General features: G+C 45.5%; 1 protein-coding gene across 2 annotated transcripts; it reads right to left on the minus strand.

Moving 5' to 3' along the window:
- Window positions 1–2,777: 2,777 nt before the first annotated feature.
- On the minus strand, window positions 2,778–22,264 carry F10 (coagulation factor X). Of its 2 annotated transcripts, XM_006272478.4 has the most exons (8): window positions 22,157–22,264; window positions 19,868–20,028; window positions 18,189–18,213; window positions 15,215–15,328; window positions 12,814–12,945; window positions 8,487–8,761; window positions 5,531–5,648; window positions 2,778–3,396 (listed from the first exon to the last, which is right to left on the minus strand). In XM_006272478.4, the coding sequence occupies exons 1-8, from the start codon at window positions 22,224–22,226 to the stop codon at window positions 2,858–2,860; spliced, it is 1,434 nt and encodes a 477-aa protein (XP_006272540.1). In that variant the 5' UTR covers window positions 22,227–22,264; the 3' UTR covers window positions 2,778–2,857. The 2 variants fall into 2 exon arrangements, with proteins under 2 accessions (XP_006272540.1, XP_014455846.1); XM_014600360.3 differs by lacking the exons at window positions 18,189–18,213; window positions 19,868–20,028 and having other exon boundaries at window positions 22,157–22,255.
- Between the last annotated feature and the right edge of the window lie 1,525 nt (window positions 22,265–23,789).

The raw sequence follows: 23,789 nt of genomic DNA on the forward strand, positions 1-23,789 counted from the left end.
GAGCTGAGCAATTCCAGGACTGGGGGAGCTCCCTGTCCCTCTTGGACCCCTGATGTTGGGGCTGACATGGAGCAGATTTGCTGTCCCAACTGTGTAACAACTGGATAGTGTTGATAACATCATATAAAAATGACTTTTTTAAAAGAACCTGCTTTAAAGTAGCACCATCTTGCAGCCACTTGTCAATAGAAGTCTTGGTATTCCCCTCAGTGAGCATATGGCTGGGCTTTATGTCCAGACACCTATTCATCACTTGTTTAATGTCCACTCTTAACCAGGCTATGACTATTTGTTCACATTTGGATGACTGCTGATATTTTAAAAAATCTGCTAGTTTACGTAGGGTAAGCTGTGTGCGCTATATTGATTGCCGTTCTTGAAACTGTTCCAACTTCACTGAGAGAGATTATGCAAAATGTTAACTGTAGGTAAACACTTGGATTTTGATTGTAGCGGCTTCCTCTCCTTTGTTTTCTGTCTAGCACTAGGGTTTCTGGTAGGATTTGCTCCTGGTGGGCAAAATGGGACTCAATACCACAGTACTTTCGCAGTGGTAGGGTTGGACAGCTCTGCTGCACAGTTGTTGCATGATGGGGAAACACAAAACTTTATTGATTCCAACATCTGCAGGATAAAATTGGCCTTGGGAAATGATTTTTGGATTTTTAAGTAGAATCCAAATTAAGCAGAAATCCAAATCATTTAAACATAGCCATGAATGATTGATATTTCCATTCCAAACACATTCATTTAATGCACCTGCCTGGTCTTCTGAGATTGTCCTTGCATGTTCATCTGTTAAAATGGCATTTTGCCCACTCATGAAGTGGCATGTCAGTTAGAGAAGGCTATAAATGTCAGCTAATAAAATACAGTGTGTCTTTCCTGCAGGATGTCCTTGCACCGTGACAGCATGGCCACCCTCTTGTTCATACCTGTTCATGCTTTCATGACAGCTCTACTTCAGCTGAAACAATTTGACTGAAACTCTGTGAGTGGACACAGAGAGATTTCTTTTGCCCTGTGCCTTGCTGCAGGTCTCCTTTGAGTGCAACAACCCAATTCTCAATATTTTTACTGAATATAAAAACTAGAAAAAATGAAATTTTGAAGATGGGGAATAATATTAATAAACAAGAAAGCCCTATGGTTACTGTTAAAGATCCAGAGATCCTAAATGATTTATCAGGGTAGCATGGTTAAGGCATATTGTTTTTTGTATCCAAAGAGCTACACATGAGTAATGTGGCTACCATCACATTTGGTTGCCTTTAAACCCATATCCCAGCCCGAACAACTAGGTCCCCCTTATGACCCAGCTGATTCATGTTTCAAAGGTCAAAACATAGTTTCATCTCTTTATAGGGGCTCCATCATCTTGGTATGCAATTCATTGCTTTTAAATGCCTTTGAGCTTGGAAACAGAAACCAATAAACGTACAATACATAAATACAGAGAAAGAGAGAGAGACCCTGAACGTTGAGAACCAGTGGCTAATCATAGAGCTGATTAAAAAAGCTAATTTATATTAAGCTGGAAAATAGAGATATATATATATTTAATTAGCTCTGTGACAGCCACTGGTGCTCAACATGCAGGGTCTCTAAGCCTAGGTTTCTTGCTTGTAGCTCCAGAGATGAGAACTTGTTCTGGATTTGTGCCCGAGCTGACCAAGCTGTAAGTGGGTACCTGGCTGCTCCATGTGGGGAGTCAAGGGAGGCACATGTGATGCTAGCCACATCACTCCCTTGACATAAAGCACATGAAACATGTCAGTCAGCTGTATGGTAGGGCATTACATCTTCCATATCTTTTGGCATTTGGCCATATATACTTTTGCAAACTTTTTTACTAAATAAATACAGACAACATTTAATTTTGTTGGTACACATAAAACAATACTGCATTTTTAATAGGCTTACCTAAAACACATCCACATTCATATTAAATTGCCCAATGATTGTCCACCATCCATTCAAGAATGTGACATGGAAAACAGTGGTAAAGATAAAATCGTTCCAAATAGGAAATACGAAAGAATACAAGTCTTCAGCAGAACCTTAAAGGAAGATATCACCTCTGGAAAATACATATATAGGGCACACATGCACTTCATAGACTAACCAAAATAGATATATAGCACAAGTTTTCATGAGCTGTAGCTTCATGAAGTGCAAGCTTGTGCTATACCCATACCCATACCCATCTACTTTGGTTAGTCTATACAGTGCAGCAGACTATGGTATGTGATGCTGCCATGGCTACATGCTCCTTCCACTTTCTCCAGCTTCAGGAAAGCCCCTTGATGTGTGTTCAGCAGGGCCTTCACCTTATTACATTGGCCACGTGACTGGCATTTGGCATGTGCTGAGTGGGATATTCTTACAGAGCCACTTACTAGCACATGTATATGTGTTTTAGAAACATCCTAAGAGCCAAATGGAGAATCAAGATGGAGTTTACCTTGAGGGTTTAGAAATGCTCTCCTTAGTCTCACAAATGGCCAAGACCTTTTTAAAAAAAATAAATGCTATTTATGCATGTATTTTGAATCAATGGCTCAAGTATCATCTGTTCCCAATTGAAGTACAGCTGGAGAGGGTTTATCAATAATTCTCCTGTAGATGACATCATTAAGCAGGAACCCAAAGTGAAATCTTTCTCATCTAATCAGCACTGTTTTTAAAGTGCAAGTGTGCAGACTGAAAACCTTCTACCAGCTCATGAGAAAGCTCTCAGAAGAAACAAGGCACTAGAAAGAAACTATAGCAGAAAATAATCAGGAAACTGAATTTTATTTTTGGATCAAAGGCCTGCATAGAATATAACACTAAACAAATCTCAGGGAGTTACCATTTATTTCATAAATCTATGCAGCCAACGCTGGAATTTTGACACTTTTGTATACACGCCATATTTCCCTTTCTTTGCGCACCCTTCTCCCCAGCTGACGATGCCAGTAATAAAATATGTATTCTTGTATTTTGTTACATGTGGTCCTCCACTGTCTCCCTGACACGCATCTTTAGCCTCTGTATTATAGCCAGCACAGAACATGTTTTCTGTGATCTTAAAGCTACTGGAAAGCTTGCAAGTATTTCTATCTACATAAGGGACTTCAAGTACTTTAAGTCTTTCAGATAGTCGTCCATTTTCATAGAGGCGTCCAAAACCACTAACAGTTCCAGATTTCTGATTCATTAGAATATCATTAGCAAAGTCTGCATTGGGGAGGCAGGCAGGGAATACATATGGAGAAAACGTTATAGGTTCCTTTAATTTTAAAATGGCTATGTCATAATCGTAGGTGGCTGGAACAAATTTAGAATGTACAAATATTTTTTCCACTCTGTATGTTGCTTCATTCACTTCTTCCTTTTTTCTGTCCACTTTCCCTGTGTGGGAGCATTAAAAATACAATTAAATATGAACACTGCACAAGACATCTAAATAGTATTTTGAAAAACCATAGGACTAACATACCCAGGCTTTGCATCTGCCAGGTGTGCAAATTGGATGGACACTGCTCCCATAGTATTTTATGCCCACATCGGACATAGACAAATACCAAATCTGCTGAGCAATGATGACTTTAGAGTTAAATTGGAATAGTATTTAGAAATTTAATATAATCATTTTTAGCTGCATAATTCTCTTATGCAATGCTCTGGGTGTTCTAAGAGTACAAAGAAAAAAAACCCTGGTCCTTTATAGGTGCATCTTCAAAAATAATGCAAAAATTTTGCTTCTTTGCATTTTGAAGTTCCCTAGCACTGTATATATTAGTGCAAAAAACAAGTTTTAGCCTTTCTGAAGAGGCATTAAGTTTCATTTGGGAACTGGATGGGGTTGAGGTTCATATATACTATCTGGTGAGGTGTTGCTTTCTCTGTCAAAGCTAAGCACACAGCCTTCACAAGACTCCGCAACCCTGCTCAATGACCTGGGAGGAGCTCATCTCTCAAGTTGGTATCTATAACAAGTGGGCGTCCCGGGGACGGTCTGAACGTAAACCCACCCACTTGCTTCCGGACAAGGCACCTGCCTACCTCACCTGCCACACTTTTATATTAATACTTTAAAAAGATGTCACTAAGGTGGGAGGCTACCCATTTACTTGCCCTGATGACAAGGGTCTATGCACATGGCTCCAACCAACCCTTACTGTGTCCATGCCTTGCAGATGTTTCATGGCCTAACACCCAACCTTCTCAACTTCTAATATATTCTTTGGGCTCCAAGCCCCACCCCAGGCCTCCAAGCCTGCACCATGGGATCAGGGCTCCAAGCCCTGTCCTATCCCCGCTGGGCCATAACCCCTTATCCTTTTGCCCAGGAGCTTTGCTAGTAGCTTCCCAAGGCTCAGGGCCCCACCCCTCTGAAGCCTCACTCCCAGCTCCCTATAACAGCCTCAATGGTCATGGTGAGCCTGGGTGCTACTCCAGGACCCTCCACCTGAGATGGGCCCTGCCTCATAACTCCTGTGAATCTGGGCTCCCCCTGCTTGGTCTCAATACCCACCAGGGATGTGGGAGCTGGGCAGATAAGGCAGCCCATAATTGCCTTTCACTGGGGGGGGTGACTAGCTTGGCATTTCTGGGGAACTGCCCCACCATGGGCAGCACCACCAGGCCATCCTTCCCCAGCAGGATGCAGTTTTCTGTTGTACCCAGACAAGGAGCCTCCAGCCTTCCCCATAGTTCTTCCCTTACCTCCAAGGTGTACAGAGCAGCAGTTTAGTTGGTAGTGTCTCTCCAGATGCTGGCAGCAGATTGCTGGCTTGTTGTTCAGGGCCCAGGTCTTATAAGGAAACATCTGGGCCCTGTCCTCCAACCAGGCAGTTGTGCCTGACTAGTGATTTCTAGCAGCTGCAGGCTGCCTTCCTGCCGCCCATGCCCCTGTGAGTAACAGAGCACTCTGTGCTCTGCTCCAGTATCATCTACTCATGGTTGAGGATCTGGCCAGAATATTGCCTCACCAATGAAAAACTAGAGATTTATATAAAAAATATTTACAGGAGGACAGCTTAGGGAAGCAGTGGAAAAGATGCAAGGAGAACACACATTATGAAAGCATGTCAACCCCCTTAGTCCCTGGGTGGATGGCTCTTTTCCCCCCCAAGTCAAGTGACTTCAGCTCACTATAGCTAAATCCTGCTTCCGGTCATACAGCTGAACTTTCCTGAGGGTTTCTGGGTAGACAAGGCCTTATGTTTCAGATTTTCTGGCTGGTAATGAGGGTGAGCGTTCTGAAAAAACAATATTCTCAAGGGTAGGTGAGTCCAAGAGAAATTAGTCTTAATTACTTCTGTGTAGCCCACCAACAAGAGAAGGAAACATTGACAGGAACTATAACGAGAGCAAGTCCTGTAGTTTGATGTTACTAGCAGAGGGACAGGTTGATGCAACAGTGAAAGCTGACAAGGAAAAAGCTATGGGAAAGAGATAGAATGCAATATGCTTTTCTAAGAGAATCTGTCAGTAATACATATTCTTACATTAAAGGGGTAAAATAATAGCAAGCACTTACCAACCACTACTTCAATTGATTTGGACTGGTTTATGCAGTGAGCTGCTGTGAGTATATAATTTTCATTAAAAATTGTCCCACCACAGAAGCCATCCTTTTGTTCATTTAAAAGAAGAGCCTGCAAGGAGAGAAAGATATACACACACACACACATCAGGGGACCAATTTAAAGGTCCAAATTGATTCAAAGCTCTCCAAATCTTAGGAAGAGATTCAGAGAGCTTTGCTGATTCAGGCAGTCTCCGGTGGCTGCAGCAGGGAGCTGCAGCTGACTCTGAGCTGGTAAGTACAAGGGCAAGGTGGGGGGCTGGGGGAGGGGACCATGGGGGGAACCCTTGCCAGGCCCTGCAACTTCCCCGCTCCTCCAGCCTCCCCAGCCCCCACCCACCCCCTCAGTACCCCCATGGCTGCCCTGCCTGCCCCAGCTCCTGGTACTTGAAAAAAGCCCCGATGCTCACTGGGTGCTGCCAGGTGTGTGGGGGGTGACCCCTGCTGTCCCCTACTTCCCCACACTGCATGGGGGGTTTGCTACGAGTCCCCCGACTCCCCAGCGCTCCCCCAGCCCTGCCATGGGTGCCCTGCTCAGTTCACCTCTGGCCCTTTAAGAAAAAGCAAACCGAGAAAAGCCCTGGGACTCACTGCTCCTGCTGGTGGCGGGCGATCCCATACCCCTCTCCCAGCCCAGCAATGGCTGCCCTGCCTGCCCCAGCTCCTGGCATTTGGGAAAAAAAAGCCCCGTCTCACCGGGTGCTGCCAGGCAGGTGGCCATCTCTGCTGCTCCCCACTACCCCACGCTGCATGGGAGGCTCTTCACGAACCCTCAACCCCCCCCTTGCTCCCCCAGCCCCCCCACGGGTGCCCCCCCGCCCGGGCCAGCTCCGGCCCTTTAAGGAAAAAAACAAACCAAAAAAACCCTGGGACTCACCACTCCTGCCAGCAGGGGGCAATCCCTGCTGCCCCACACTGCCCCACTCCAGGTTGGGGGGCTCCGTACGAGCCCTCTGAAGCCCTAAGGTCGCTGTAGGAGCAGTGAATTCTGGGGCTTTTTCGGGTTTTTTTCAAGGGCTGGCGCTGACCTGAGCAGAGCACCTGTGGGGGGGCTGGCAGGGGTCGGGAGCTCGTGGCAGAGCTCTCTATGCAGTGTGGGGCAATGGAGGACAGCAGGGATTGCCCCCCCCACCCAGCAGCACCCGGTGAGCACCGGGGCTTTATTTTAAAATACCAGGAGCTGGGGCAGGTGGGGCAGCCATGGGAGGGGCTGGGGGAGGGGGGGGGGTATCGGGGGGGCTGGCAGAGTCCTCAAAAAGTCAAGACACTTTTTGAGGACTGCCAGGGTATGTGACCTCTGGCAGGAGTCTGTTCCAGTCTCTTGGCACTTGAATTATAAAGAAGTTTTTCCTTATGTGCAATATGAAGCACTCTCCTATCAATTTGTGCCCATTGTTTCTTGTCTTCCCGTGGGGCCTTGGTGAACAGATGCTCCCCCAAGCCCTGATGTACACCCCTTATATACTTATAGGCTGCCACCAAGTCCCCTCTAAGTCTTTTCTTCTCCAGGCTGAACAGTCCCATGTCTTTCAGCCTCTCCTCGTATGACCTGCTCTCCAGACCTCTAATCATACATATGGCCCGCCTTTGGACTCTCAAGCTTCTCCACACCTTCCTGAAGTGCAGTGCCCAGAACTGGATGCTGTGGTCTCACCAAGGCCAGGTAGAGCAGAAGGATGACACCCTTATCTTGCTTGAGATGCATCAGTAGATGTATGACAGTGTTTGATTTGCTCTACCAGCTATGGCATCGAATTGGTGGCTCATGTTCATTCTGTGGTCTGTTACGACCCCCAGGTCTCTTTCAGTTGTGGTGCTGGCAAGCATAGCACTGCTGAGCCTGTAAATATGTTGAGGATTATTTCTCCCCATGGAGCACTTTACATTTCTCCATGTTAAACATTATCAGGTTATGATCTGCCCACCTCTCAAGCCTGTCCGGGTCAGCCTGTATTCCCAGCCTGTCCTCGAGCGTGACTGCGCTCCCCCATAATTTGGTGTTGTCTGTGAACTTTGCCAGTATGCTTTTAATACATGAATCCAAGTAATTGATGAAGTATGTTTTTAACACCCAAATCCTTTTTGTATAACATCTATAATAGCACTAGCCCAGCAAGAGGAGACTAGGTTCTCGGCTCTCCTCCACATGAGAGGACTCAAATCCTCACCTCCTAGGAGAGTGTGCCTCCTCACCTATCAAGTTTGGACCAGAGTGCACAAAGAAGACATGTGTGGCTTTAGAACTGCCAGAAAGAGAGGAGGCACAAGGGGGCATGACACCCTATCCTATTAGTTATGGTACCCAGCAGAGAGAGGATGGGCCAATATGAGCTGAGAGTCCTGTTTGGTTGCAGCATTTGGTACCACTGTCTGACCTAGTACTAGACATGTAATATACTCTAAGGCCATGATTTGCAAAATGTATTCCAGACTGCATGTCTAATGTATGTGTACAATCACCACTACTGTATATGCAAATATGCAAACCACAAATGGCTCAGTAGATGGGCAAACTTGGTGATGCCTGAACAAAAGTTCAGCCATTATACACGTAAACAATTGTGCAATCAAACATTTTTGGACATTCATGACCAGGGATCCTGGTTTTCTCTGATAAAAAAACCCAACCCAATATTTGGATTAAAAAAGTAACCCCAAATCCATATTTTACCATGATTAAAATGAACCACCACACACACACACACACACACATATATATAAGTGGTGATATATTAGTGGTGTTTCATTTTAATTATGGAAAATGTGGATTGGGGGTTACTTTTTTAAACTGAAAATTGGGGATTTTTTTAAATCGGAGAAAACCAGGATCCCTGGTCAGGACCTACACACCCACTGGACAGAACAGTATGTCTATCTACACAGAAGATGCAAAAATACATATATTTACCTGCCAGGGGCATTCACCAGGCCGACAGTCATCACCACCCACGATCCTGGTGTCCACTTCTGGATCCCCACCCTTGCCATCTGTTTCGTTCAGAGGATGGTGGGTTGGACTTTCTGTAAATGCTGTGATGTTCTCCTCAAACGTTACATAGCTGTTATTGAGTTCAGGGGATTTGCCATCTTGGTCACTGGTAATGTCGCTAATGTTATGATGAAATGAAATCACGGACCTTCGACTTACTTTTTTTATATAAACTCTACCACAGGGGTAAGGAACTGTAAGGACAAACAAAGGAAGTTAGTATTTTATGTCCAAATAATATTTGATGCTCTAATAACTATAATCACCTCAGAACCGCTAGAGTTAATGGACAGAAACCTCAGAATGTGAATTACCCTTTTTCTTAACTTCCTCTGAAAAGATGGTATGGATTTTTTTAACATAAACAATTCACTTGATTTGTTCTTTCCTTGAGAAAGTGAGCCTTCATGAGCAACCTGAGTAAAGAAATGTGTGCCAAGTTTAAAGAAAAGTATAAGAAAGCAGGCATCGCTACCAACCTTTGAAATTTTCTCTTCTTTCTCTAAGAACGTGCACTACACGCCTTTTCATTGTCCTTAATCACTGATTCATTTACCCAGTTATTTTGTGGTAAGTTCCACAAGACTTTAAGCACTAACAAAAGATTGGCAGGTACTGAAGAGCATTTTACCAGACTGGACAAAAATAATAGCATTTTTGACATTCTGAGTTTTGTCCATGGTGTTCATATTCTACAGAAGCAGCAGGGAACAAGCAATTTCATTAGAAGCATATTTTTAATATGTTTAAGTGTTGTCTTTTATTGCTTAAATTCTAATTATTGTGTGGCAGCTATTTAAAAAAGTTGCCTTATATGAGTATCTATTCAAAAGGTTATACTTACAAATTAGAAATTTACATATAGAAATCATATATTTCAACGCACTCCTCTGCTTTAAAGGATGATGAAACATGCATTGCATTTAAGTAAAATATGGTGTTTTAAATTGAATATCAGTGTATAAGTCTATAAGTCAGGGGTAGGCAATGTTTTTTGGCCGGAGTGCCGAAAAACACCACAACGCCTACCTTGGAAGGTGCTGGAGTGCTGGCATGCCAGAAAAACAAAATGAGGGCAGGGGATACATGGCAGGATGCCCTGCTTGTGCCCCTTGCCCCCCGCCCAAAGACCCTGCCCCCAAGCCCTGCTGCCCCTTCCCCACCCCCCAGGCTCTGTGGCTGTCAGCAGCTACCCTGGCTATGGATAGCTGCTGGAGCCCAGGCTGCTCCCAGCAGGGCTTGCAGTGTCCCAGCTGCCTGCTAGAAGCAGCCTGGGTTCCCGGCTGGCAGCAGCTTCCCAGAGCTGGGGCCGGCTGCAGCCGGGAGGCTCCAAACAGCTGCGCTGGGCTCCAGAGCCCCGGCATCAGCTCTGTACCAGCACATGCACCTGTGCCTCGGAGCAGGCAATGGGAGAGGGGCCTGAGGCAGCGCAGCCCTGGTCTCTGCCCTGCTCCTGGAACAGAGCTGATGACTGGGCTCTGGAGCCCGGCGTAGTTGTTTATAGCCAGCCTGGACTCTGGGCAGCTGCAGCAAGCAGTGGGCAGGCTGCAAACAGCTGTGCCGGGCTCCACAGCTCTGGCATCAGCTCCATGCTGGTAGAGACTGCACATGCACCTCGGGGCAGCACACCCCACCCCAAGGTGCCCATGCAGTTGGCACCAGCACAGGGCTGATGCTGGAGCTGTGGAGCCAGCGCATCTGTTTGCAGCCTGCCTGCTGCTTGCTGCAGCTGCCCAGAGCCCAGGCTGGCTACAAACAGCTGCACCTGGCTCCGGAGCCCAGTCACCAGCTCTGTGCTGGCAGTGGGGCAGAGACCGCGGCTGCACTGCCTCAAGCCCCTCCCCCACTGCCCACTCTGAGGTGTGCCTGCACATGCTGGTACAGAGTTGATGCCTGGGCTCCGGAGCTCGGCGCAGCTGTTTGGGGCCTCCCAGCTGCAGCCAGCCCCAGCTCTGGGTATCTGCAGCCAGTCAGGAGCCTCAGCTGCTCCCAGCAGGCAGCTGGGATGCTGCAAGACCTGCTGGGAGCAGCCCAGGCTCTGTCGCTGGCAGCAGCTACCCCAAGCCATGGCTGGCTGTGGCTTGGCATGCCGAGCAAAATGGCCTCGTGTGCCATTCTCGGCACGTTTGCGGGGATGCCGACCCCGGCTATAAATTTTATCTACACAGAATCATAGCGAGGTAGGGCTGGAAGGGACTTTGTGAGATCATATAGACCAGAGGTGGGCAATTTTTTTCAGCTGGCGGGACACTTAATGAGTTTTGGGGACCTATCAAGGGCCACATCAATCCATCTCTCTCTCTGTCTAGTCTCGTCTCATCTTGTCTCTCTCCTCTTCTCTCTCTCTCTTCATCTCTGTGCATCTTTCTGTATCTCTCTCCTCTCCTCTCCTCCCTGTCCCTGTCTTTCCTCTTCTCTGTCTCTTTTCTCTGCCTCTCCCCTCTTTTTTCTGTCTCTTCTATTCTTTCTTCTCCCTGTCTCTCTTGGGTGGATATCACAGAATATTCCCCTTCTTTCAGAACCCACTGGAGCTGTAGTTTGCTGCAGTGGGTGGGTAGCGGCATCAGCTGCGGATGCTGCTGGTAGGTTCAGGACCCCAGACACTGAACCTGTTGGCTGCACCCACAGCTGACGCTGCCACCCACCCCGTATGGCAGCAGCTCCTACTTGCATAGGTGTCAACTCTGTGGGTGCTCTGATGCTCATGCACCCATTAAAAAAAATTAGCAGGTGCTGAGCACCCATGAGCCATGGCCTCAGGCTGCTTGCAGATGTTAAAAAACACCCAAAGAAATGCTCTTTTCTGGAAGAAGCAGTGTGTTACTTCAACCCAGCTCTGCAGTGTCTGTAAAGATTAGGTGCTTCAGCAGGGCTTTTCAGCACTTTTAACTAAAACTGATTCAATCAGCTATTAGATAAAAGTGCCAAAAAGCTCACTAAAGCACCCGATCTTTATAGACACTGCAAAGCTGGGCTGAAGTAATGCGCTACCTCTTCTAGGCATGCACAGGGCTCAGTGTGGGAACATACCAAGTTAAAATAAAGTGTAATTTTTTGTGGGGAGAGGGGAGGGGGGAGGGTTATGCTTGCAAGTATCCATCAGCAAAAAGCAAAGATGTCACCTATACCTGCCTGGGTCCACAGCTGATGCCACCCACAGGTTCCAGGTTGGAGCCCTGGGCTGCAGCTACCATCCTGCTGGGAGGGCAGTGGCATCAGCTGTGGATGCCTCTGGCAGGTTCTGCGTCTGGGCTCCTGAACATACCAGCAGCCTCCACAGCTGATGCCACCTGCTACCTGCTGTAGAAGCCCCACCCGGGTCCACAGCTGATGCTTCTGTCCGGAAGCAGTGCCACCCACCCGCCTGGCACACACGATGATTGGAGCTGCCAGTGGTTATCTACCCACGGGCTGGATTGACTCTGTTGGAAGGCTGGATCTGGCCCACAGGCCATATTTTGCCCATCCCTGATACAGACCATCCCCCTTAGAGTTTATAAATGTTATTATTGTGTGTCTACTTCTTTATATACAGTAAGTTTTTCTGGGAGGAACAGAGTACATTGAGAAATACTTTCAAGTAATTTTTCCTTCCGCTCATGTTTTGTTACACCTAGGTAATCACTAAGGGCTGTGACTTGCAAAAGGATGGGGACCTGGTCCTCAAAAGGACTTAAATCATGGCTCCATTAATTGACTTGTGAGACAGAGACTTCAAGGTAAAATTCTGGGAGTAACTGCATGGGAGAAGCCAGGTACCAGAGAAAAGTTGTCCCTAATTGATTGGGTCTCTTGAGGGAATTGAGATGTAGGGCATGTAGTTTGTGAATCCCAAGCAGCTTTAGATGTGCGATAGGCAACAAAGAACTCAGGTCAGTCAAGAGCTGTACTTGAGGCACGCAAGTAACTTCAGTGTCAGAAACTCAGTCAACTAGTCTCCCCATTGACATGGATCACCAGCATGTGTGGATATGGATATAAGCTCCTAAATTATTCCTATGCTTAAGTGCTCTTATGGAGCTGGTCCAGAGTGTCTTCAGTCTCCACTCTGTTAGATTTGGGGATGTTCAGCACTTCATAAAATTACACAGTGAAGGCCTTAGAAAGCTAGGTATCAGCAGGCTATATCCAAATTATTCAGGCCACCAATGCAATCCTAAGCCCTACAAAGCTTGGCTTTCAATACAACAGAAGACAAATATCATCATCATGATGGTTATCATCAGTTAGTTGCATGACATCATACCTGTTGCAGCACAGGATTTGTCATCCTCTGCCAAAACATACCCAGTAGCACAGGAACAAACCACGTTGTTCTTTTCTGATCTGCAGAATTGTTCACAGCCTCCATTGTCGATCTTGCAGTATTTTGGTATAACTGCCCAAAAGACAAACATTATGAAAATCACAAAGAAATGCTGCCATTGGAAATGCTTGTGACGCTGATAACAACCTGCTTCAATTGTAAACTTTGGTCAAGGTCATTGCCTTTGTGTTTGTAAAGCTGCAGGCAAATGTATAGCAAACTATTATTTATTGATACATTATTGTGATAGTGCCCCAAAGATAGAGGCATAGCAGTACAGCTCCATGCTCAGGCCAGCTGTGAAACACCTGCAGCAGTGTGGATTGCAGCAGCACAATCAACTGCTACTATGGTTGCAACTATTTTTTGCACCCCCCCCCCCCGCCCTACCTCCCAAAGGTGGTGCCCAGGGTTGCTCTCCCAGTTGTCCCCCTCAGGGTGAGGCACTTTCCAGACAGAGAAGACAGTCTGTACCTCAAAGATTTGATGGTTTAAAAAGCCAAAGGCCAACAAGGGGTGGGGGAGCAGACAATAATCAAGTAGCACAGATATCAGGATGGTGGCTGGTCCATCCTGTTATTTCTTCCTCCTTCTAGAATGTGTTCTTTTCATCATTCTTTCAAACCATTTCCAGCTTCAGTGCCAGTGCCCTATACGCTTCTCTTCCAGCATTTTATTTTTTTACATATCAGCAATCCACTAATGGGAAAAATAAGAAGTGGGTGACAGTGTAAATATTACAGAAAAGGTAGGCATTCTGGAGGGATTTAAATAAAGGCTTTGTCTGTACTGGGGAAATTCTGCTGGTAAAACTAGCTGCAAACAATAGGCCCAGCTGCTGAAGGGACTGTGATAGTCAGCAGAAGGCACAGGCATGTGTGTGTGTATCCTATATCAGATGGCAACAAGAACCTCCTTTCGTTTGCAGAGGTGGTGTTACTCTGCCAGCAGACAAAAGAGGTTCTGCTGCTCAGAGGGTACCTTTGAGCATGTATGCTTTAGTGCAACTGTTCCCAAACTCTGACAGCTTGTGCACCACCAATTTGAAACAATATAACCTTAAGTACTACCAGCAATTTTTTCAGTTCAATCTTAAGAACCACCAGCAAATTTCTGTCATATAAAGTAATTCTAATATATCTGTTAATGCGTACCACTGACGGGTTGTCTGAGTACCAGTGGTGGTCTGCGTACCAGATTGGGAACTGCTGCTCTACTGTAAACAAGACTGAAGAAATTCCCAGCATACTCAGAGGTTTGGGAAGTCATTATGCTCTTTCCTGTAAGCCACTCTCCCTCATTCTCTCATGACCATCTTTGATGTGCTTCTCTGTCTTCTTGCAAGGCAGTGAGGTGTGTAATTGTAGCAGAGCTGGGGGCCCTGTCAGATGTTAAAATAGTAATATGATTGGGATCTGAGGAGTGTTATGCCTCATTCAAAAAAATCACATGTCCTGCTATGCTAGATATGAATTACATGATGTACAGTGTTTGGGATGGAGCCTAAAATTGCTCAGATCCCTACCACATTACCCTTCAGATAGGGTAGGGGGTGGCTGTCTTGGAACTGATCTGAGCTTTCCACAACTCAGGTGAAGGTTGAGATTGGGCACAGGCCAGCCCTGGGTTTCCATTTGGGATCTAGAGCTTACCCCAGCCTGAACCCCAGGTGTTGGGCTGGGGAGAGTCCCAGGTCTGGTTCCTCTATTGTTATCATTGTTGGTGTGGCCCTGGTTTGGGGGACAACACATGCTGCATGCTCAATTTAAGGTAACACACAAACTAGCAACAAAGATATTCTATGTTATATGTGAAACATCTTTGTGGCTTATTTGCCACTTTAGGGTGCATTAAACTGGATGAACATGTGATATGTTACAATCTATGGTATGATTAATGTTACCTGTACCACAAAGGTACTGCCAAGGACTGCCAGGGCTCTGGGAACTCACATAACACACTTTAGTATTTGTTAGGCCCTGGGGTCCCTTACTCCTCTGAACATTTTCATGAAGCTCAGGAAGATTATTTCTGAGAAGTCCTACTACCCACATCAGAAAGGCCTATAAGACTGAGTACCATCTTTACAACAAGTGTCCTTTTTGAGCATTTTTGATAATTTATCCATTTATGAAGCTCCAGTAATCTCTAAAGCCATGTATTATCGGCATTAGATCTTTCTGGTGTGTTTTTCTTCCCAATCTCATGAATGTTTTTCTTCCCAATCTCATCTCTGAATTCTGTCATTATTACCTAGTGATATTGAAGAAATGAGAACCATTCTTTATCTACTGGTTATTTAACGAATTCTTTCCCATCATATAATAAAACAGAAACCTACCAGATTCACAGTTTTTGCCCTGATAACCATCCAGGCAGCTACACGTGTATGTTCCAATTCCATCTTTACACTTTCCACCATACTGACAAGGATTGATGTCACACTGGTTCCCATCTTCAAAAAAACAAACAAAAACTATGACATATGTTAAGTTTTAAGGTAAACTATGTTACAGGGGCATAGGTTGTAGCTGTATTGGTTTAAGGACATAGGAAGACAAGGTTCTTTGGGTAAATCTAATATCTGTTATTATACCAACTCAAATAGTTGGAAACATTCTTTTTTGCAAGCTTTTGGGTATAAATACACTTTGTCAGGCTGGGGAAGCATCTGCAGTTGGTGTGCCTGCTCTTCCTGGATGGAATGAATAGGAAAGAAGCCAGAGGCTGGTATGCATGCAAGAAAGGCAGTCAGTGAAGATGTAAATTGAGGAGTCAGTGGATGAGAGGGGAATAAATGTAGCTGGTAAATAGTGTAGAGGTACCTGAGGAGTCATATGTCAGGTAAGTTATAATATGTCATAAATCCAATGTCTATATTTAGTCCATGGTTTTTTGTATCTAGTAGGTTGATGAAGTGAAGTTTGTAGGCTTGTTTGTGAAAGGTGTTTTGTAAATTCCCTTTGAGGATTAGAACTGAAAGATTGGAGAGTGGTTTTCTTGTGAGAAATGTGCCCCCACTGGTAATTGGGTAGTTTGTCTTTGATAGATTTTTGGTGTGCGTTCATTCTGGTATGCACTTTATCACCTGCCTAACATCTGACTCCCCAGGTACCTCTCCACTATTTACCAGCTACATTCATTCCCCATCAACTTATCTTTCACCCAATGACTCCTCAATTTACATCTTTGTTTTCTTGCATACATACCAGCCTCTGGCTTCTTTACTATTCATTCCATCCAGCGAGAGCACACACCAACTGCAGATGCTCCCTCAGCCCGACGAAAGGTATTTATACCCAAAAGCTTGCAAAGAAGAATTTTTCCAACAATTTGAGTTTGACTAATAAAAGGTATCAGATTTACCCAAAGAACCTTGTCTGCCAAGGTTCACTATGTACATTTTCATTAAAATCTGCAGTATCACTGGGTGATGAATTTTGTGATCATCTTTTTATTTGTTAATATTTAAAATGTGCATCTCAAGATACACCCTATGAGATTCAATACTATTTTTCCAAATGGGCCTCTGGCATGGCAGACCAGGCACTCTGCACTGGATTCAGTAGAGTATCTTTCATTATTATTTTCCCTGTTATCTTCAGTTTTCATTGTGATTCAGGCTTTTCATGCAGGCATTGTATAATGCCAGTAAGAAGCCTATGTTGCAGGTAAGATAACTGTTTTGATAACTCAGGTGAGAAAAGTTGGGGTTTCTCACCTTTTAACCCAATACCCTTGTACTTAGGTTATTTTCCAGGGAGTGAGGCCTAGGTTGTAGGTCTCCCTCAAGCTGACCTGCATCTTGCATTTAAACCTCACATCTCCTACTTCCAAGCAAAGTGCTCAAACCAATGGGCCATGGGCTGGGCAGGTGCAAGGGCACCCTCCAGCCCTTCTGAAGCCAGCCAAATGGGCAGGCAAGAGGAAAAGCTGTGTGCCATCAGAACAGCAGGCCAGAAGGAGTCTGGCCTTGTGGTTAGTGAGATGGGTACTACACTGGAGGGATAGGAGTCCTGGGTTTTAGCCTACATGGCATATATCTATTTTAGCCATTGATGATTATATGGAAAATTTATATTAGAAAATATAGTATTGTTTCCAGTATTATTGTTCTTCACTCTTAGAAAATATATATATTAGGTTCTAATCTACATGACATATATCTATTTCAGCCAATGATGATAACATGGAAAATTTTAAAAAATGGTTGTACTAAATCACTCCCCTCTGGGCTGTCTCAGTATTCTCCCTGGGTTGCCTCTCCTAGGTTTATCAGGAATACAGAAAACTCTTGATTTTATGCAACAGGATCATGATTCTAGCTAAATTGTTCTGCATTCTTGCTGTCCTGTGGGTGTTGGAGGTGAGAAAGGCCATGTTGATTCTTTTCCTTTGTGGAAACTAGAATGTGAGGAAATTTGGCTCAGTGAACAAAACAGAAAACAAGGGGCAGCAAAGGCATGTAAGTAGCAGTATCCCAGGCTTAGGAAGAGCTGAAAGGGCATGCATGTCAGCAGCCTTAAATTTGACACTCCAAGCAAATGCAGAAAATATAGTTTGGTGCTATATCTCTGTGAACTGGAGTCTATTATTCAGTTTGACATATAAATACATCAGTGATTCTCAACCAGGGTGCCACAGAACCCTGGGGTGCCATGACTAGCTTCTAAGGATACCATGGGGTGCCACACAATATTAGCTGTATTAGGTATGCAAACACCTATGCATGATTCACAAGATAAACCCAGAAATTTCAAATAGGAACTCATAGGGCACGTCTACACGTTGCCATATGGTGCCATTGCTATAGTGCCATGCTTTTGTACTTCCTTTCAGAAGGAAAGTATGGAGTAGTGCGCTATAAGCAGGAAGGGCTACAGTGAGGTACAGGCGACCACTTGTAGACCCGTGTGATCGCTACATTGCGATAGTGCGCATAGTGCTGTAGGATGATGTATACATATCCCCATAGTGTCAAAAACATTCTGATCTGTTGTGGTCTTTCTGAGTACTTCACAACTGATAAACTGATCTATCATTTTTCTGTAGTCAAGACATAAGTGAAAGCTAAGAGCTAGCATTTTGCAAGGGGTGCCTTAAGCCTAAATAGGTTGAGAACCACTGGTATAAATGAATAATGATCACCATGCAAATAACATTTCAAACATAACCATGAAAAGGTCATCAGTTTTGTTACTTGTTTATAAACATTTTTTTAAAAATAAAGTGTTTCTGTCTTGGTTTCCAGTATTATTGTTCTTCGCTCTTAGAAAATATATATATTACAAAGCACACTTGAAAGCATTCCTTACCTACATATATATTCCAGAATTCTTCCTATGGGAAGGGAAAACAAGTTTTATGACAGTTAGTGAACTGGACTCTAAAACCTAAGTGCCATACAAATAGAATTGCTTACAGAATGGTGTTCCTAGATTATTCTCATTTTAAAAAGTTAACCAAAATTGTGCAACTCAAATCACCATGGCCTTACCCCCTGAAACAAGAGGGCTTTTCCATAAACATTTTCCTTATAGGCTCTTTGCAATAACTTATACTGAAAACAGGGTTCCTGGATTTTTGTGCAACTTCCCAATGACTTTTAACAGTAATGACTTCCGTCCCAATATTGCTGATCCCCAGAGTCCCAAAAGCATAAGACAGGACTTTCCTTTCTTTGGCCTCCTACCCCACTCCATCTTCCACACCTCCCCAGCAAAATACTACTTTTTGCCTTCCAAATATTCCTTGTGTTCCCTTTCCCAGTCACTCCATTCTCTCTGATGCCCAGTCTCCCCATCACTTCTCTTAACTCCTACACATCTCTTCCTCCTTTCTCTTACTCTTCTTGCTTCCCACTTCCAGCTTCCTATTTCCTTCTTTTTCTGCCTTTATTTCCTGTTGCCAAGCAGCAAGGCAACACCAGGAGCCAGAACAACATTTACAACTAGCGGCACTCCCAATCTAGTAGATGATTTTCTTGCTGCCCCATAGTGAACACTATTCAAGGGCCTCCATCTTACTTCTACTGCTGCCAAACTACAGGCTCCTCAATGCTGGCAGACATACACCTCTTCCACCCAGAGTCCTCTTGTCTAATATCCAAGGCAGGGCTGTCCAACTGGCAGCTGCCCACGTGGCAGTGGTGAGGTGGGGGTTCATGCTAGTCATGTGGCAGAAGTGTGTGTGTGTTGGGGTGGGCTCACACTGCTCCTAAGGCAGGGGTGGTTACAGGAGAGCTATGCCTGGCAGGGTCCCGAGGGGCTCTCCAAACATGTGACCCAAGGTCTGTGACTGGTGTGATGTGTGGTCCCTTGTTGCTTTGAAGTTGGATAGCCCTGACTGAGGGGATACTTTGTTCCTAGGGGAATGCTGGCAACAAGGCAGCATACAAATCAGGTGATACCTAAAGTTTATAAAAGGCGTTCACCATCACCCAGTACAGTCAGCAAGTCAGTTTAAAAAGACCCGTCAATAAGACATACTAGCATTATATTTTCTGGAAAAAGATATGTCTACAAGAAGTGGAAGCTCTCCTGTAATGTCCCTGTCTCACCAACTCTCCATCCCTTGTCAAATCTCATCTGTGAACTCAGGTTCCCATTTGCTCATATATCTGAATGCTTAAAGGGTGCTGCAACCAGTTAGGAAGGAAAATCTGTGCTTTATGCTTATCTTTAGAGATACTTTACATTTATGATTAAACAGGTCAGAACATTAAAGAAAGTGAACAGAAAGACTTTCATATAGTCTGACTTGGAAGACCCAAACTATGAGTAGATGTCTTTTCAGATTTTGTATGATTCTTTCTGGTCCTCTGGCATCATAAAATCAAACTTGGCAATCTTTCCTACTTCTCATGGGAAGAGAAAGAAAAGACCAAAGTTGTTCTATGAATTTGTGATTTTAGGTACCCGGCTTGAAAGACACTAAGAAAGCATTTCAGTTTGGAAAATATAGGCCCATCTGTTTGAAGATGCTTTGTCCTTACTGTTTTCTCTTGGTTTTCAAAGGCTTCCCTGGCCTCTTCTTTGTTGCAGACTTCCTCCTTACATTCTCTTTCAATATCCCCTTTCTTGAACTCCTCAAAAAATGAATTAGCACGCTTTGTTCTTTCCAAAAATGTGTTTGCAGTTTCCTTCTTTAAAAATACTGAAAGGAAACAAAAATGACTTATTTTAAAATTTATGTCAAGAAACATCACCAGTGCACCCTTCTCTGGCCAGGGCACTTCTCCACTGCATCCTTTGAAGTGTGCCATGAAGTGTCAGGTGATAAGCAGAAAAGCTAAGTAGATAAACACAAGCCTGAATGATCCCCCACCTTCACTTCCCAGATCCTCTATAAGGAGGTAAGCAAGAAATATATAATTAGTTTTTGAAGTTGGGTGCTACCTCATTCACAAACATTATGGAGGATGCCTTGAATCCAGTGAAGGGTGCTTTGAGTTAAAAAAAAAAAAAAAAAATAGAATCACTGGTCTAAGGTGCCCTGCCTTCTCTCTCTCTCAGATATGAACACTGGGTTTATATAAAATAAACAAGGTTTGCTCAGAAACAGTTCCTCTTGACTACCCGGGTAGTTGCACCTAAGTGGAAGCATGGACCCTATCCCGGTTGTTTTCAACCAGGGTGCTATAAGATCCTTGTAAGGGTGCTGCAGGGTGCCAGGTAATATAAGCACTGTTAACAGCTGCACCCAGAAATTCCAAACAAGAGTCCATGGCATCAAAAACTTGCTGAGCCATTGCAGTCTTTCTGAGTTTTTTGCAATGAAATCGCTCCATTATTTTTCTGTTGTCCCAAAATGAGCGAAAGCAAAGAGCACACATTTTCCCAGGGGCGTCATGCATCTCCAATAATAATAACCCAGAGGGGCAGATTCTGCCATCATTAGGCGCAATGAAGCAATATTTTATTATTGTATGGAGTCAGATCAATGCTGATTGTACGTAGGAGTGGCAGAAAGTGTGAGTGTTTGGTTAAATGATTTATAGCTCACTGTTTACTCACTAACTTGTTTGTTCTTAAACTCATTTTCCTTCTCTTTAGTTGTGAGGCAGAGACAGGCTACAGCTGGTGTCTATAATCTCTATATTCCTGTGCCTACACAGTATTACTATGGGGGGAGAAGGAGGATTTTAACATAAATGTAGCTGCTGGCTTGTTGTGTTGGTAAGTCTTGCTTTTTCCTTTCCTATTGGTTCTGCAATGTTTTCATCCTCAAAATGTAGGTGGCCAAGTTAAGGCAGAACAACCTAGAAACATGCAAAGGCCATTATTTTGGAACCTAAACAAGCTGACAGTGAAATGTCCCCAATGCAGTGGCTTTGGAGAATGGCATTATAGCACTATAAAAAAAAAAAAAAAAAAAAAGAAAAAGGAAAGACGAAGTAAGTTTTTGCTCCCGTTAAAAATTGCTACAGTCACTGACAACTGAGATGCATGACTGAGGAAAGGCAGACAAATGGGGGAGAAAGTCTGATTTTCCTAAGTCCCTAGTACTGCTGTAGTACCCGAGTGCCTCACAATCTCCAATGCAGTTGCCCACCCGGCTTCCCTTTGGGGTACAGAAGTGCTACCACCCCCAGTTGACAATCCTGATTTGGCAGATGGGGAACTGAGATACAGAGAGACCCACGTAACATCCCAAAGGAAGCCTATGGCAGAGTAGAGAAGACAAGGAATTCATTCCCAGGCTGGTGCCCTCTGCTCTGCGTGCAGCCCAGGAAACTCTCCACCTGTGTGGTACCTCCTTGCCCGGACAGCTGGGATTCACCTGCTCTTCCAGGAAGGCTGGAGGGTGTACGCCAAGACCCTCACTGAAACGAAGACGTGAGCTCCACAGGGGCTGGCTGCCTCTCCTTCAGGAGCTTTTCTCCCCAGCTCCACTCCCATCCCTTTACCCTGCAAGTCTTCTCTCAGTCACTTCTCCGCCTGTCCTCCTTCCCCCCTGCAAACGGACACCTCTCCCCCACTTCGGAGGAAGCCCTTGCTTTTCCACCCCCCTGCCCAGCTGGCAGAGGGGAGCCAAGCTTCCAGCCCTGTCCTGCAGGCAGCTGGCTGGAAGGGGGCTCCCCCACATCTGGCCCCTGCATGCAAGGAGGCTCCCCCCCCCCCGGGGCTGTAGTAGGACATCCCCCCTACCCCCAACCAAGGGCATTTCAGCTCTCCCCAGCTGGCTTGGCGGCTGGAGAGCTGCAGGCACAGACGTGCAGCAGCCCCATCAAGAGGTCCCTTCCCCTGCCGAGCCCCAAGCACAAAAGGCGACGGTCGCTCACCGCTCCCGTGAGCTCCCAGCCGGTCCCCCAGCGCAGCGCAGAGCAGGATGAGAAGCAGCTGGCCCGCCATGGTGCCCAGCTGCGCACAGCACTCCCCCTCCCGCCCCCCGGCGCCGACCAAGGTCCAACGCCCCGGGGCTTCCTGCGCGCGCGCCGCCGCCCCGCTTGGCAGCCTGCTCTGCCTCGCAGGGGGCCGGAGCCCTTGCTTCCAGGGAGGATTTTCCCTACCTGAAACGTTGCATTTGCGGACTCGAAGGCAGGCGGGATGCTAGCAGCCTGCTCTGCCTTGCAGGGGCTCTCCTTGCCTCCTTTTGGGGTTCATTGTTCCCCCAGGCTCAGCCCCTCTGGGTCCCAAAGTGCAGGTGAAGAAGATGTCCGAAAACGCAGAGCACAGTTGTCCCAAAGCTCAAGGTCCTGTTTTAAGAGAGACCCCTGCAAGACGAGGCAGCAGTAGAAGAGATGCCAGGTGGGGGAGGCAAGGTGCCCTCCTGGCACTTGGCGGGCAGGGGAAACACTGTGGATCTGGGACCATGAAGGCAGTTTTCCTTAAGTGCCCAGGGCATAACTGCTCTTCTGGCACGGTTTAGCACCCGCCGAGGTGTTGGGGTTTAAAGCTCACTTTATGGAAACGGGAGGCTCCTCCCTAGCTTGCTTCTGGGGCCGTACGGCTGAGGGCAGGCGAAACTTGGGGGCATCTGAACCCCAAGCCTCCAGGCTTTGGCCTGCACATAGGATGCCTGCCAAAAGATTTTGAAAATATTTAAAGCCCCTGGTGGGGGTGAAGGATGTTTGCCAGTTGTAGGGCCACTTGCGGTTCTGGACTGACGCACGGATTTGGACTTGAGTTGGCTGATTTGGCTTGGAATATGAAAAATTTATTAAAAAACAAACAAACAAACTTGGCTAATTTTTCTTTGGCTTGGAATATGAAAAATTTCTTTAAAAAAACCCCAAACTTGGCTAATTTTTCTTTGGGAGATAATAGGCCTGGGGAAGGAAGGGCAGTAGGGTGCTTTATGATACCGCAGACAAGGTTCTGTGGGTAAATCTGACACCTTTTATCAGACCAACTCAAATAGTTGGAAACATTCTTCTTTGCAAGCTTTTGGGTATAAATACGATATATTTATGATATTGCAGAACACAAGCAGACTAAGTAGACAGGTGTCATTAGTAAAGAAAAAAAAGTTGTATTTGATTCTTATGATTTTATGAGGTGATGTCTTTCACAGCCTCTTGCTGCTATCTGTGCTAGAAGCAAGAAGCTCACAGAGGTAGGTTTGTCTGTAAGTGGCACAGCTCACCCATGACAGGAACTGCCCCATTCCTTCAGTGGCCCCTACAGGATGAGCAATTGCCTCATGCCTGAAATGTACAGTGCCCACTCTTTTCCAGTCTCTTCCAGCATCTTCAAGGAGGAGGACTGGAACTAGTTAATTCATTTAGGATATTTTCAGTATTTAATGCCAGGAAAATCACCTGGTAAACCTGATGATTTCCTCTTCTCCCCCTCCAACCCACATCAATCCCTGGGTCCAAAAAAAATTTGCTAAAGCTAAGCAGCATACTGTAGTCCACCCTTGCATTCACCTGCCATTTAAGTCTTCTGAGAGATCCCCGGAGTACACTGGGG

This window comes from Alligator mississippiensis, chromosome 1 (assembly GCF_030867095.1).
Source record: "Alligator mississippiensis isolate rAllMis1 chromosome 1, rAllMis1, whole genome shotgun sequence".
In the NCBI taxonomy this organism is placed as follows: domain Eukaryota; kingdom Metazoa; phylum Chordata; order Crocodylia; family Alligatoridae; genus Alligator; species Alligator mississippiensis.

Coding starts and splice junctions, on each gene's coding strand:
- F10 (XM_006272478.4), bottom strand. CDS start 22,226: ATGGCGGGCCAGCTGCTTCTCATCCTGCTCTGCGCTGCGCTGGGGGAC. Junction 15,329..18,188: donor ATTCTGGAATATATATGTAG/GTAAGGAATGCT, acceptor GTTTTTTTGAAG/ATGGGAACCAGTGTGACATC. Junction 3,397..5,530: donor ATCAATTGAAGTAGTGGTTG/GTAAGTGCTTGC, acceptor GCTCCCACACAG/GGAAAGTGGACAGAAAAAAG.